Source organism: Bubalus kerabau, chromosome 15 (genome assembly GCF_029407905.1).
Source record: "Bubalus kerabau isolate K-KA32 ecotype Philippines breed swamp buffalo chromosome 15, PCC_UOA_SB_1v2, whole genome shotgun sequence".
NCBI lineage: Eukaryota > Metazoa > Chordata > Mammalia > Artiodactyla > Bovidae > Bubalus > Bubalus kerabau.
The window spans coordinates 42,612,790-42,628,925 of NC_073638.1; the positions used below are offsets into that span (position 1 = coordinate 42,612,790).

Here is a 16,136-nt window from a genome sequence, read left to right on the forward strand (position 1 = left end):
ACCTAACACTGCCAACTGTTAGAATGGCAGTTATCAAAAAGGTAAGAGACAACAAGTGTATACAAGACTGTAGATAAAAGGGAACCCTTGTGAATGGTGGGTGGAAATGTGAATTGGTGGGAAATACTATGGATAATGAAAATGGAAATTCCTCAAAAAATTAAAAATAGAACTGCCTTATAATCCAGCAATACTACTTCTGAGTATGTATCCAAAGGAAATGAAAATAGGGTATAGAAGAGATATCTGCTTCCCATGTTCATTGCAGCATTATTCACAATAGCCAAGATACAGCAACAAGCTAAGAGACCATCAACAGTTAAATGGATTAAGATGTTTATTATCGTAAATATTAATTATCTTTAATAGACCTCGCTCTCCTTCCCCTACTCCACTCCATCTTTCTCCTTAGATAGACAGACAGACACACATTTTCTGACCTATTTGAGACAAATTAGTGTGTTTCATTTCTGTTTGCCCTAAAGTATTCAGGTTGTATTTCATGAGTTAGTTTTTTTTTTTTTCTAACATAAACATAGTATGGTTATCAGTATTAGAAAACTGACATCGGTAATACACCTTTATCTCCTCTACCGTCCATATTCAGTTTTGTCATTTGACCTAATGTTCTTTATGCCCTTCCCACTGCCTTTTTTTGGTCCTCCAGTATAGGATGTAGTTAAAAAAATCATGTGTTGCATTTAATTACCATTTCTCTTTTGTCTGTTTTCATCTGAAATAGTTGCTCAGCCTTTGACATTTTCAAATAATGCAGGTCTGAACACCTCTTTTAAATAGAACTCTTAACATTTTTTGTTTTTTTCTGATATCTCTCACTTTACATTCAGGTTATCCACCAGTAGTTGGAATACTACCAGCATTTGGAATACCAAGTGTATGTCCTTCTATGGGCACATATCTGGAAGTACACAATGTCTGTCTGCTACCAGCCTGCCCTACTAATGTTTTTTTTGAGTACCTGGTCTGGTGATTGTCAGATATCTCCATTGTTTACTTGCTTGGTTTTTTTTTTTCTTGGAACTAATAAGCTGTGTGTAGTAAGATACTTTAAGACTAAATATTCTGTAACTAATTAATTATCCCTCTACACTCCCACCAGATTTAGCATTTAGTGATGATTCTTGCCTATGCCAATTCTTAGTATGATGGTTGCAAAATGACTGTTTTCCAACTGTGCACACCCTCTACCTGTACCTTTACCAGTCAGCAGTTGACATTTTACCTTTTCTGTCTTGACTGAGATATGATCTCATGTATTCTAGTTTCTTTTTTCTTCAGTAGTATATAATTAACGGTTTTCACTGTTGTGATACACAGATTGTCTAAGATTTGACCAGTGATTACCCCATCAGAATGGTTCCTGTGTTGTCTTGTCAAAACCCCACAATAGTTTTTTTTTTTAAAGCATTTAAAAAATTTCTGTCATACCAAGGTGTTCCAGAATCACCTTTTTCTTCCCCTGCTCCAGTCTTTAAATCAGCCAATACTTCAAGGATCCCTGGCTCATTTGAGTAATAAATAATATTAAAAACCAAGATCAATGTTCTCATGCTGCTAAGTCACTTCAGTCATGTCCGACTCTGTGTGACCCCATAGATGGCAGCCCACCAGGCTCCCCCATCCCTGAGATTCTCCAGGCAAGAACACTGGAGTGGGTTGCCATTTCCTTCTCCAGTGCATGAAAGTGAAAAGTGAAAGTGAAGTCGCTCAGTCGTGTCTGACTCTTAGCGACCCCATGGACTGCAGCCTACCAGGCTCCTCCGCCCATGGGATTTTCCAGGCAAGAGTACTGGAGTGGGGTGCCATTGCCTTCTCCAATGTTCTCATATATTTAGAATTAACGCTTGAAAATTATTTTTCTTTTTAGCTCAAATATTTTCCTATTTGCCACTTTAACTGGACCAAAGCATTGTAATTTATTTAGTATTCGCAATTACCTTACAGAAAGTTAGAGTCTGCTTCGAGTTTAAGTTATAAGATTTCTAGCTCCTATATAAGTTCACCTAGGTAGTAGATGCTAGCCAGAATTATATAACAGCTTTTCTTTGTGAAAAATAGAGAGATAATATCTTTTGGAATTGGTCCAAAAAAATGGTAAAAACAATGAGGTAATATTTGAAAAAGATAATATTAAAGTCCAGATGATGTTCCTTTCTTGGGTCATCATTAATGTTGTTCCCATTTTCAATGTGAACAGTGAACTATGTCCTTTTTAAAAAATGTGTTTTTCTTTTATTTTTGGATCATATCATCAATTCAAAAATAGATCTTTTAATTCTCATTTGGTGTGAATTATTTCATACCAAATATACTATGACACATTATTTGGAAGTCTAAAGAAGAGGAACTTAGGGACACAAACCATCCAAAATATAATTGTGCAACTTTAAAAATGTTGGCTCTTATCTTTCTAAGTTACAGTAACACTGTCAAAAAACACAAGCAAAAGTTTGGCATTAAATTTTTGATAACATATTCCCAGAATTATTCAGTTAGGCAATGTGATTATAACATTTTTTAAGTAATCAGTAAAATATGATAGATGTGAGGTGCTTTATTATATGACTTACCCTAAAAAAGATGGACCTGTCTAAATTTTTTGAACTTCCCAGGTGGCCCTAGTAAAGAACCCGCCTGCCAATGCAAGAGATTTAAGAGACATGGGTTCGATCCCTGGGTCGGGAAGATCCCCTGAAGATGGAAATGGCAACCCATTCCAGTATTCTTGCCTGGAGAGTCCCACGGACAGAGGAGTCTGGTGGGCTGCAGTCCATGGGGTCGCATAGAGTTGGACAAGACTGAAGCAACTTAGGATGTGTATCATTTTAGAATCTTTTAATGAGTCTATAAGTGTGTTTATGAACCAATAATAATGCAGTTCAAACTAAAGACATTTTGGTATGTCAGCAACCAAGTGTGATCAAAGGAGCAAAATGAATAAATGTACTTTAGAATAACATTGACACATAGGAGATGGATAATGAAGATTTTATTTTCTTTGTTTTTTAGATGGGAATTTTTTTTAATACAAAATTTAAGTGAGTAGTATATAAATCCCATTACACTTGACCCAGCTTTAAAAATTATCAGAATTTTGTTGGTCTTTTAAAGTTTAAATCCTTTTTTTTTTAAATAGAGACATTTTAAAGCAAACCCCAGACAGCATAATTTATTGCAAATATTTTAGTGTGTGCATGCTGCAGGCATGCTTAGTTCCTTAGTTATGTCTGACTCTTTGTGACCCCACGGCCTGTAACTTGCCATGCTCCTTTGTCCATGGGTTTTCCAGGCAAGAATACTGGAATGGGTAACCCTTCTCTTCTCCAGGGGATCTTCCCAACCCAGCGATTAAACCTGGGTCTCCTGCATTAGCAGGTGGATACTTTACCACCTGAACCGCCAGGGAAGCCCCAAATATTTTAGTATATATCTCTAACTGATAAAGATTTTTTTTTACATTACCAATCTGCCATTATAATACTTAAAAATTAATTACAATGAATAATCCCTTAATATTATCTAATATCTAACTTACATATTTCTAAATCTAAAAAATTGTCTCAAAAATGTCTTGACTTATTCAGGCAAATTCTGCACATTATATTTGGTTGATATTTCTTCAGTTTTTTTTCTATAACAGGCCCTCTTTCGGGGGCAGTAGAGAAATTGGGTCATTTGTTCTATGCAAAGTTCTGTATTCTGGATTGGGCTGATTAATTCTCCATATTATTTTTACCTCTGTTCTCCATTATATCTCTCTTCTCCATAGTTTCCTTAAAGTAATATTTAGATCTAGAGGCTTGATGGGATTCACATTCAATTTTTAAATCAAGACCACTTCAAAGATTGTACTGTACTTCCTATTGCGTCTCATCAAGATAAACTTAACTTCTGGTTGTTCTACTTTTAGTATTGTTAAGATTGATTTGTGGGTTTTGGGGTGGTGCCAGCCTTCACTTAGTTTGGGATCTATTGATGATCTTTGCCTAAATACATAATTTAAGCAAGAATTGCAAAAGGTAAATTCTTCTTTCTATTATTCTTTCTGTATTTATTAACTGAATTTCAGTTATTAAATAGAACTTTCATTGACTACAGTTAGATTGGTAATACTGGAGCAGGTAGCCTTTCCCTTCTCCAGGGGATCCTCTCAACCCAGGGATCAAACCCAGGTCTCCTGCAAGGCAGGCAGATTCTTTACCAGCTGAGCCACAAGGGAAGCCCAAGAATACTGGAGTGGGTAGCATATCTCTTCTCCAGTGGATCTTCCCAACCCAGGAATCAAACCAAGGTCTCCTGCATTGCAGGCGGATTCTTTACCACCTGAGCTATCAGGGAACCCCTTTAGCCGTCTTTGAGAAGTGAGAAGAAGAAGTGAAGTCGCTCAGTCGTGTTCGACTCTTTGCGACCCCATGGACTGTAGCCTACCAGGCTTCTCCGTCCATGGGGTTCTCCAGACAAGAATACTGGAGTGGGTTACCATTTCCTTCTCCAGGTGATCTTCCCTACCCAGGGATCGAACCCGGGTCTCCTGCATGGGAGGCAGACGCTTTAACCTCTGAGCCACCAGGAAAGCAGTGACCAATTAAAAATTATAAACTTATGGATTTTTGTATGTTTAAATCAGTCAATAGTGATTTTTATTTATTTTGATTCTGTTAGTCTTTGACAGATTATTTACTTTTTTACTAAGATGAATAGGCTAATTTTGTACGTTTTTGTGACTCAAAATTAGAATGTCATTTCTCCAGGGAGTTCTGGTTTCCTTTACTGGAAAATAGTATTTAATAAGTTCTTGATTGTATAAATGAATTATTTACACTCTTACGATGCATAGAACAGTGTCTGGCATATAGAATATATGTTACAGTTATTATTTTCTTTGATATTCTCATATTGATTAACTTAAAACTGCATGATCTCTGGGCTTCCCAGTTTGCGCTAGAGGTAAAGAACCCATCTGCCAATGCAGGATACCTAAGAGATGCGGGTTCGATCCCTGGGTAGTCAAGATCCCCTGGAGAAGGAACTGGCAACCCATTCCAGTACTCGTGCCTAGATAATCCCATGGACAGAGTCTACAATCCATAAGGTTGCAAAGAGTTGGACATAACTGATCCCTGCACAAGCAATATCAGTATCACTAGGTAACTTGTTAGAAATGAAAATTCTTGGATTCTACCCCAGACCTACTGAATCAGAAATTTTAGGGGTGGGACTCAAAAATCGGTTTTAGCAAGCCCTCAAATCCCATGGAGCCTGGTAGGCTGCAGTCCATGGGGTCTCTGAGAGTCGGACACAACTGAGCGATTTCACTTTCACTTTTCACTTTTATGGATTGGAGAAGGAAATGGCAACCCACTCCAGTGTTCTTGCCTGGAGAATCCCAGGGATGGGGAAGCCTGGTGGGCTGCCGTCTCTGGGGTCGCACAGAGTCGGACACGACTGAAGCGACTTAGCAGCAGCAGCAGCAGCAGCAGCAGTGATCCTGTTGTGCACTAAAGTTACAGAACCACTGGTCTAGAGAAGAAGTTCCTAACTCATGGTGAGAATGGGCCACAGGCAAGCTGAATATTTTCTTAGGGCAGCTGTAAAGAGCCTTAAATTGAAGAAAATAGGGAAAACCACTAGACCATTCAGGTATGACCTAAATCAGATCCCTTATGATTATACAGTGGAAGTGAGAAATAGATTTAAGGGACTAGATCTGATAGACAGAGAGCCTGATGAACTATGGACGGAGGTTTGTGACATTGTACAGGAGACAGGGATCAAGACCATCCCCATGGAAAAGAAATGCAAACAAGCAAAATGGCTGTCTGAGGAGGCCTTACAAATAGCTGTGAAAAGAAGAGAGGCAAAAAGCAAAGGAGAAAAGGAAGGATATAAGCATCTGAATGCAGAGTTCCAAAGAATAGCAAAGAGAGATAAGAAAGCCTTCCTCAGCGATCAATGCAAAGAAATAGAAGAAAACAACAGAATGGGAAAGACTAGAGATCGCTTCAACAAAATTAGAGATACCAAGGAAACATTTCATGCAAAGATGGGCTTGATAAGGACAGAAATGGTATGGACCTAACAAAAGCAGAAGATACTAAGAAGAGGTGGCAAGAATACACAGGGGAACTGTACAAAAAAGAGCTTCACAACCCAGATAATCACGATGGTGTGATCACTCACCTAGAGCCAGACATCCTGGAATATGAAGTCAAGTGGGCCTCAGAAAGCATCACTATGAACAAAGCTAGTGGAGGTGATGGAATTCCAGTTGAGCTATTTTAAATCCTGAAAGATGATGCTGTGAAAGTGCTGCACTCAATATGCCAGCAAATTTGGAAGACTCAGCAGTGGCCACAGGACTGAAAAAGGTCAGTTTTCATTCCAATCCCAAAGGCAATGCCAAAGAATGCTCAAACTACCACACAATTGCACTCATCTCACATGCTAGTAAAGTAATGCTCAAAATTCTCCAAGCCAGGCTTCAGCAATACATGAACTGTAACTTCCAGATGTTCAAGCTGGTTTTAGAAAAGGAAGAGGAACCAGAGATCAAATTGCCAACATCCGCTGGATCATCGAATAAGCAAGAGAGTTCCAGAAAAACATCTACTTCTGCTTTATAGATTATGCCAAAGCCTTTGATGTGTGGATCACACTAAACTGTGGAAAATTCTGAAAGAGATGGGAATACCAGACCACCTGACCTGCCTCTTGAGAAACCTATATGCAGGTCAGGAAGCAACAGTTAGAACTGGACATGGAACAACACACTGGTTCCAAACAGGAAAAGGAGTACATCAAGGCTGTATATTGTCACCCTGCTTATTTAACTTCTATGCAGACTACATCATGAGAAACGCTGGGCTGGAAGAAGCACAAGCTGGAATCAAGATTGCCAGGAGAAATATCAATAACCTCATATATGCAGATGACACCTCCCTTATGGCAGAAAGTGAAGAGGAACTTAAAAGCCTCTTGATGAGAGTGAAAGAGGAGAGTGAAAAAGTTGGCTTAAAGCTCAACGTTCAGAAAACTAAGATCATAGCATCTGGTCCCATCACTTCATGGGAAATAGATGGGGAAACAGTGGAAACAGTGTCAGACTTTATTTTGGGGGGCTCCAAAATCACTGCAGATGGTGATTGCAGCCATGAAATTAAAAGACGCTTACTCCTTAGAATGAAAGTTATGACTAACCTAGATAGCATATTAAAAAGCAGAGACATCACTTTGCCAACAAAGGTCCGTCTTGTCAAGGCTATGGTTTTTCCAGTGGTCATGTATGGGCGTGAGAGTTGGAGTGTGAAGAAAGCTGAGCGCCGAAGAATTGATGCTTTTGAACTGTGGTGTTGGAGAAGACTCTTGAGAGTCCCTTGGACTGCAGGGAGATCCAACCAGTCCATCCTAAAGGAGATCAGTCCTGGGTGTTCATTGGAAGGAATGATGCTAAAGCTGAAACTCCAGTACTTTGGCCACCTCATGCGAAGTGTTGACTCATTGGAAAAGATCCTGATGCTGGGAGCAATTGGGGGCAGGAGGAGAAGGGGACGACAGAGGATGAGATGGCTGGATGGCATCACCGACTCGATGCACATGAGTTTGGGTGAACTTCATGCGTTGGTGATGGACAGGGAGGCCTGGCGTGCAGCGATTCATGGGGTCGAAAAGAGTCAGACATGACTGAGCGACTGAACTGATCTGAACTGAACTGAAAGTGCCCTAGCTTTCAGCAACATTATCTACTTTCTAATATTTTCCAATCTCACTTTATGAAATGTGAGAATGAATGAAACAGATATAAAATATAATAATATATTTATGAAATAAGCATGGTATTAACTTAGTCTTTTTAGGATATAGAACATAGGAATATATACATATTTCACTTTCATACATTTTCTATTCTAGAACAGCTTGTGACAGCCTTTCTCAGCATATGTTTCATAGGGCACTAGGTCCCCTAGATGCTTTTAATAAAGCATCCAGTAAGTTGGAGAAATAATTCATATCATCTTTGCTTGACGTTACACAATCGAGATTTGCCTATCAGTCTGAAAATTCCTGCAGTGAGGAAACCTTTTTAACTTGGCTTTAATTTATTGTTTCCAAAATTTTTGATTAGGAGACCTTTTTACCTAAGCAATATCTGTTTAGCTTCCAGCAGAAAACACTTTGGAAAATGCTGCCTTATAAGTATATATGTTTAAAAAAGTTATGGATTGTGCTTCTTAAAAATAGGGAGCTTTCTGGATGAATATATATAGCCCTGCAAATGAACTTGCCCTACTTTTGGAATAGTGGCGAGTCCAGGAGCTATTGAAGGGGAAAATATCACGGTATTTTCTTTGCTAGAGGTAAACTGCATTCTGAACTGAAGACTTGTGGCCCAGTTGTCTGAAGCTTTGAAATCCTAAAATGTGTTTGTCTCATGTAGTCATTATTTTTCAGACCAATGCAAGAATAAATTAGGTTTTGTCATATAGACGTGTCAACATAATTAAGGGACTATTAGGCAAGAAATGAAGTTTTCAGGGCGGAATTGTAGACCTTACAGAATTTTGCAACTACTCCTACTCCCTTATTTCCAGTTTTGGAAGATCTTGAAGTCCTCAAATTGCTTAGCTGTGGCAAATCTATATAATGGTGTACTGTAATAAATTGCTTTTCAAAAAGGAAATGTAAAACTGGAAAATTTTTACTTGCGTAATTCCTTTCATAATTAAAAAAAAGTTTAATTGGCAAATAATCGCCTTAAAAATATGTTTACTTTTCTGCCATACAACAATGTGAATGAACCGTAAGTATACATATGTCCCTCTCTTTTGAACTCCCTCCCACCCCCCACCCCCCATACTCCATCCCACTCCTCTAGGTTGTTACAGAGCAGTGGGTTAAGCTCCCTGTGTTACATAGCAACTTCCCACTTCATATATTAAGGTATGTTTCAGTGTTACTCTCACAATTCATCCTGCCGTCTCCTTCATCCTCCTTTTAAGATTGAGTGTTTAAAGAAATTTTGTAGGGAGAATTAGTAGGAACTCCCTGGTGACTCAGACAGTAAAGAATCTGCCTGCAATGCCGGAGACCTGGGTTCAGTCCCTGGGTCGGGAAGATCTCCTGGAAAAGGGAAAGACAACCCGCTCTAGTATTTTTGCCTGGAGAATTTCATGGACACAGGAGCTTGGCAAGCTCCAGTCCATGGGGTCGTAAAGAGTTGGACACGACTGAGCGGACTGAGTGACTAACACACACACATACAGTATGAAACAGTGTTGCTGAAAATGAGCTTAGCACAGATGATATTGGATGCAGTTAGTCTTTTCAGAATAGAAGAGACAGCAGTCAAGCATCAGGAGTAGAGCAGAGATGAGAATGAAGTATTCTACCTGGGTGATAGGATAAACTTCTTACAGATTATGCCTATCTGCTATATGCAGTCATTCCATAAAATCAGTATTCTAATAATTTTTAGCATTTTTGCCTGAGGATATGTTTGAAAGGCAGTAGTTCCTTTAGGGCAGATTGCTATGGTGGGTACTAATTTATCCCATATTATTGAAGCATGAAGAGTTTGAGAGCTACATAGAATGTAAACTACATGGAAGCTGGGAATGCCGCTAGTAGATGTGGTCTGCAGTAATAATAGGTAGGAAAAAATACCAGTCAGTGGGCAAGTTGTGGCACATGCTTACACTAAATATAAGATAAAATCACTTTATATGTCAACATGAGGCAGTTCAGTAAACAGAATTTAAGGTAAATTTGTATCTATTGCTGATGTGCTCAGTCGTGACAGATTCTTTGTGACCCCATCGACTGTAGCCCGCCATGGTCCTCTGTCCATGGAATTTTCCAGGCAAGAATACTGGAGTGGGTTGCCATTTCCTTCTCCATGTATCTTTATTGCTGCTGCTGCTAAGTCACTTCAGTCGTGTCCGACTCATAGACGGCGGCCCACCAGGCTCCCCCGTCCCTGGGATTCTCCAGGCAAGAACACTGGAGTGGGTTGCCATATCCTTCTCCAATGCATGAAAGTGAAAGTCGTGTCCGACCCTCAGCAACCCCATGGACTGCAGCCTACCAGGCTCCTCCGTCCATGGGATTTTCCAGGCAAGAGTACTTTGGGACCTACTAAAACCAAGGAATAATCTTAGCTTGGAAGAAGGCTTGTAAGTTTTGTTCAAATGAGATTCAGTATGTGAAAATGCTTTATACTATAAAATGTTAAATTTCTAACCATTATTATAATGTCTATTACATTTGTATTCCTGTGTTTTTAATTTCCTGCTTATTACGTTTCTCACATCTTTTCAATATGTGAAAATTTGTCATTGTAAAACACATAACAGAGTTAGTATCACTACATAATTATTACACAAAATATATTCTAACAGCTATAAAAAACAGCACTAATCTTTTACATGATAAATTACTTATAGAAAAAGTTAACCAAAATCACAACACTACTGTTTACTGGAATCAGACTTGTTATAAACAACAATTTTAAAAAAATCACAGCAGTACATTTTGCTTTGAAAAAAGGAATATGAATTTTCTCTAAACTTGGGACATTGTATTCTTATAGAAGAGCTATTGGAATGAAGAATAGCAGCATCTTATGATTTATTGCACATTTACAAAGTAAAGGTCAAAATCTATAATAGTGATGTAAAGAAAATGGACTTGTTTTTATTTAGTATTGATTCATATTATGTCAGACCTTTTTTCTTTCTTGTTAATAATTATTCCATTTAGTGAATATTTAATTAAAGGAAATGACCAATGCATTCTATTTTATGTTTAGGTTAACATAGGTTAATGGTCATTTATATGAAATGGTTATGTACTTACTCAAGCTGACTTCTAATGGTACTCTGGGGCATGTATCACAATCTCATAAAAATGTGGATAACTTTATCTCTTTCAGGAATTTCAGTCATTTTTTTGTCATGCAAGGACAAATTTTGTTAGTAATCCATAAAAAAGATGATTCATTAAGTGTGAAAATCTTTGGTAAATTCATTTTCATCACATTTTTATTATTTCTAAGAATTCCAGAACCACCCAACCTAATTTTAGCTTTTGCTTTGTAACAAATGAAAATCTTTCAAGAGCATATGGATCTTATCATACATAATAAAAAGTAAACAGATATTTCCCTTTGGATATGTACATTCCATAGACATCTAATACTTGGTCATATGTCACTGTATAGAAGCTATATGGGCTCCAAAGAAGATAGAAAATATTAATACAGTTCTTGGCCTCCTTGAGTAGAGGTGAAAAACTTCCCTTGGTAAAATAAGAAAATTTTTAATTTTATGTAAGAAAATTCATTCCTGCATGAATGCAGTGAATAAATATTATATAAATATCAACTATGTGCCCACCTCTTGTTTTAGAAACTGGGAAGTCACCAGTGAACAAAACAGAAATCCTGGTCTTCATAGAGCACATTCTAGTTGAGGCAAAAACCAGAAAACAATATAAGTGGAACAAAACAGAAATCCTGGTCTTCATAGAGCACATTCTAGTTGAGGCAAAAACCAGAAAACAATATAAGTGGAATGTTGGATGGTAACAAGTGCCATGGAGAAAAATAAAATAAGCAAAGGGGACGTAAGTGGGGTTAGGATATTGCAGTTTCAAGTAGGATACCAGCAAAGGCTTAATAGAGCAGAAGTTTGCTTGAATGGGAGGATGAGGGAGATGAGGGAATTATTTATTGTTTCTATTCCAGGCAAAGGAATAATAAAGTGTTTGAGACCCTTACCTGGGAACATGTGCAGCACGTTTGAGGAGCAGCAAGGAAGCAAAGTAGGGCTAAAGAGGAATGGAGGAGATGAAAGGGAGCTGATAAAATAACCCAGAAAAGTGACGATAGTGGCTCACAGCGCTGTGGTAGCAGTGGAGGTGGTGAGGAACCGGGATTGCTACCAGGGTTATGAAAGAGAGAGGAATCAGCATTTTTGATTTGCTAAATGGGAGGATAGAATTTCCTTTAACTGAGATAAGAGATTACTGAAGGAGGAGTGGAGTTTGGGAAAAAAGATTGGAGCTATATTTTTGTCTTATTTGAGATACCTATTTGTCATCTAAGTGGAGAGGTCAAGCAGGCAGTTGAATCAGCATTTTGTGGCATTTAGGGGAGAGGCTTGGCAGGAGAAATAAGTATGAACAGGTATGTGCAATGTTGATAAATGCTAAGAATTAACAGTTGGAGAAAAAAATCAGTGAAAGAAAGCCTTTGAGAAGCAAGATAAAGTCTAAGCTCCTGGACCTTTGATTAGTGGAAAGGAAAGAGAAAAGGATTCTAGTCAGGGAAAATGTCCTAGCATCTTAGAATATCATTTGGAAATAAATTTGAATATTTTTCTATCTTGGTTTTTTCTTTTCTCTTGAAAGTTTTATAGTGCATCATATAGTGTTATGGAGCACTTATGAATTTGAATAAGTTGCTTATGAATGAGAATACTATTTTTCTTTTGATATATTTAGTTTAATTTTGGTTGCCCTGGGTCTTTGTTGCTGTGCACAGGCTTTCTCCAGTTGCAGAGAGTGGGAGCTACTCTCTAGTTGCAGTGCACAGGCATCAACCCTTCTTATTGAGGTCGCTTCTCTTGTGGAGCATGGGCTCTAGAGCGTGCAGGGCTCAGTAGTTGCAGCTCATGGGCTCCAGAGTGCAGACTCAGTAGTCAACGGGCAGGCCTTAGTTGCTCCGCAACACTATGAGATCTTCCTGAACCAGGGATGGAACCAGTGTCCCCTGCATTGCAAGGTGGATTCTTAACCACTGGAACATTAGGGAAGCCCCAGAATAATACTTTTCAAGTTTATTACATTAACCAGTATTTAATCACTCGATATTTAGGGTTTTAAAAAAAATTCTAGATATTTTTATTGTGCTAATAAAATAGGCATGACATAAGCTTTACACGTCAACTATTTTTAACTTTACAGCTCAGTGACAACTAGGTACATTCTGAAACTTAGTTATGTATATAAAAATATCCTCTGTTTTTAAAAAAATCAACATTGTTGCTCCTGAGAAAAAAGAATTTAGAGCTGTTTGGGCTTTACTTCTAAGAGCATTCTGCAAGATAATCCTAAATGATTATCTCTTTTGCTTGAAAGACTGGGAGAAGTCCAAAAAACAAAACTAAAAAGTAGTGCCTTACTTCTAAAACAGATTTCTTTTTCTTGTCTTAAAAACTGAATTTCCATTAAGTGTCATTTGTATTTGTCTAGTCAGTGATGAATTGTGTTTTATTTACCTTTTATTACTGGTACCTCACATAGAAACCAAATGTTCAAATAAAATTGTGCTGTATATCTGGAACTTAAGGATTTTCAGAAATGTAATGAGTATGCCCTGCTTCATAATTTCTTTGCCTACTTGCTTCTTAGATTCCTCTCAAAGTATGTTCTTTGTTTTTAGTTTGAGTTTTGTAAATTATATTTTGGAATTAATTTTGGATTTTATAAATTACATGGAAGTGTGTGATATGTCTACGTTTTGTCAGTTATAAACCTAAGAAATTGTCTGTCTGTTGATTACAGTGTCTCTTTTTTTAGGGAACAAAGAAGGAAGAGACTGAAGGTGAAGTGGAAGTGTCTGGTTTAATTCAGCCTGCGGAAGTGTTTGCTCCCAAAAGCCTGGTGTTGGTATCCAGATTAGATTATCCAGAAATTTTTAGGGTAAAGAACTCATAGTTGTTGTTATTGATTTGTATCATTGTATAAATATATTCTGAGTGAACCATGGTAACAAGTTTTTTTGTACCTAAAATATCTTTAAATTGATTGGGAATTCATCAATAAAATAAAATTACTGTGAACAGAAGAAATGAATTTCATGTTGGATGAAATAAATACCTGAATAAGTTAGTATAACTATTTAAACTTCTAAGGATGTTTAAAATATCCTTATATTTAAGGATGTTTAATTTGTTTTAAAATAGGTCCCATTTTTACTGACTCCAAAATTTATGAATCCTAAAGAAATCATTTGATTACTTGTATCAAGTTTAAAATGCATTAGTAATATAACAACTTAGTGTGTTTTTACTGATCTTTTTAGGAGTCCAGGTGAAAGGAACTAGGATGAGTATTTGTAATTTCAAATAGTTGTGATCATACTGCTACCAACATAGCTTTAAAATGTTGTTTACTTCCAGATATTTTACTTTTTAGATAGTTAGAATTTTCAAATATAGAAAAAAATTTACTGTAGTTATAAATATATTTGAAAGGGAAGAGGGCTTATTTTTCTTACTTCAATTGTTATCTTTAATATTAGCATGTTGACCATTGTCTAGAAATCACAGATCTTCTTTATAAAGTATAAATTATACCTTAAAATCTCTCAAGGATTTGAGAAATTAATGCATAATTTCTGGAAAACTTTTCTGTATAGTTGAGATTATATATATTCTTAGTGTCAAGATTTCAATGACAATTGGTAACTCCTAACAGATACTAATTTTTTAATTATAAATTTTAATAAACTAGAAGATTCATATGATTCCATTTTGTCCTCCATTTTACCACCTATCTTCTTCTGATCTTAAAGTGTTAATCATATATTCTCTAATTTGCTGTTCTTTATAATAATTCACATAAGTTAAATTTTTCTGTAAAATAAATGTTCTGAATTATTGATAAACACAAAATAAGGTAAAGTTTCTAAATTTTTTTCTTGAAAATTGGAGTTTTGCAAAATAAGTTGAGACAAAAAGAGTTTTAAGCCTTTCAAATTTGCTAGAGTGGTTATCTGAACACAAACACCTGTTTTACAAATTATGTACTTCTGTTTTTTATAAACTCATCTTAGAAGCTCATTTAGAGCTTCTGGTTCTGGAGGAAAATTTAATAAACTTAATAACATTTGCTGCTTAAAATTTATTCTGTGGTCACTGTAGAATATACTACGTTCAAAGAGAAACTTTCCTGGGAGCAGATGTCACAATTTATTTTTAGTGCTTGCTTTTTCCATTAAATAACTTCATGCATCTTTTGTTTTCAGGCTTGCCTGGGTTTGATCTACACTGTATATGTGGACAGTCTGAATGTCTCCTTGGAAAGTCTCATTGCAAACTTGTGTGCGTGTCTTGTCCCAGCGGCTGGAGGGTCTCAGGTAAACAGAGTAAAAAAGAAGATGAAAAGGGCCTGCTTCTCTTCTCCTCTCCTCCAGTTAATTTAATTTATGAAGAAAAGAAAAAAAACGAATTCTTTAAATATTTTCTTTTTAAAGTGGGTCTTAGGGGACTTCCCTGGCGGTCCAGTGGTTAAGACTCCGCCCTTCCAATGCAGGGGGCGAGAGTTCAATCCTTGGGAGAAAAAAAAAAAAGGTCTTAGTTTAGTTAAGCATTGTCCCTGTGGTCTTCCTTCTAGAAACACAAGATTCCATTCTTTTCTTAGGTCATGGGGTTAATTTTAACACAGGGTTCACCTTTCACATTGCATAGTTAGAAGTTATATTCTGTGTAACTTGAAATCTAGCTTACATTTTCTTGGGAATGCACTTTTTAAAATTGAATTTCAGATGTGTTCTTTATACCATGCTTATTCCTCTATATGATTACACCTCATTAAAATTTTTTTCAGTGACAGAAATTCAGAGATAACATTAAGAAAACTGTCAGTATAATTTTTTGTAACATTGTAACTACCCCTGGATAGATTAATTCATTTCTTCATTTCCTTGGATAAAATCAGTTATATATGGTCCTTAAAACCATTTTGTATGTTGTGTGTAATGCTTAGTAGAATAGCTTGCACTTAAGCTTCAGGAGAGGGCTTATTTTTCTCATCTCAGTTGTCTACCTTTAATAATAATAATGATGATGATGATGATGATGATGATGTTGACCATTGTCCAAAATCATAGATCTTCTTTGGAAAGTATAATCTATACCTTAAAGAATTTCATCATACGTAGATTGAGCGCATGAGGACATTAAACTCTTACACTGAAATAAAGCTTTCTCAAAGTGACATGTCTTTCATCTTCTCTGTGTCTTGAAATTTTTATCTTCTTCTCTGAAGTAGAAAAATGAGAACCTCAGCTTCTATGACTAAATGTTCCTAGGTAACTTTAAAAAACTACTTAAGTC

The 16,136-nt window shown here is 36.8% G+C and overlaps 1 protein-coding gene and 1 non-coding gene across 5 annotated transcripts in view; one reads left to right on the forward strand and one right to left on the reverse strand.

Annotated features, from left to right (window-relative positions):
- Positions 1–16,136, forward strand: part of SBF2 (SET binding factor 2) — a 508,637-nt gene that overhangs the window by 228,151 nt on the left and 264,350 nt on the right. For all 4 annotated transcript variants that reach the window (XM_055548648.1, XM_055548644.1, XM_055548646.1 and 1 more), the window contains exons 4-5: positions 13,597–13,719; positions 15,047–15,157. In XM_055548648.1, the coding sequence (XP_055404623.1) occupies positions 13,597–13,719; positions 15,047–15,157 (234 nt within the window). The remainder of the gene's footprint in view (positions 1–13,596; positions 13,720–15,046; positions 15,158–16,136) is intronic.
- Positions 4,523–4,594, reverse strand: TRNAG-CCC (transfer RNA glycine (anticodon CCC)). Its single transcript has one exon. It is a non-coding gene; the product is annotated as a tRNA-Gly (tRNA).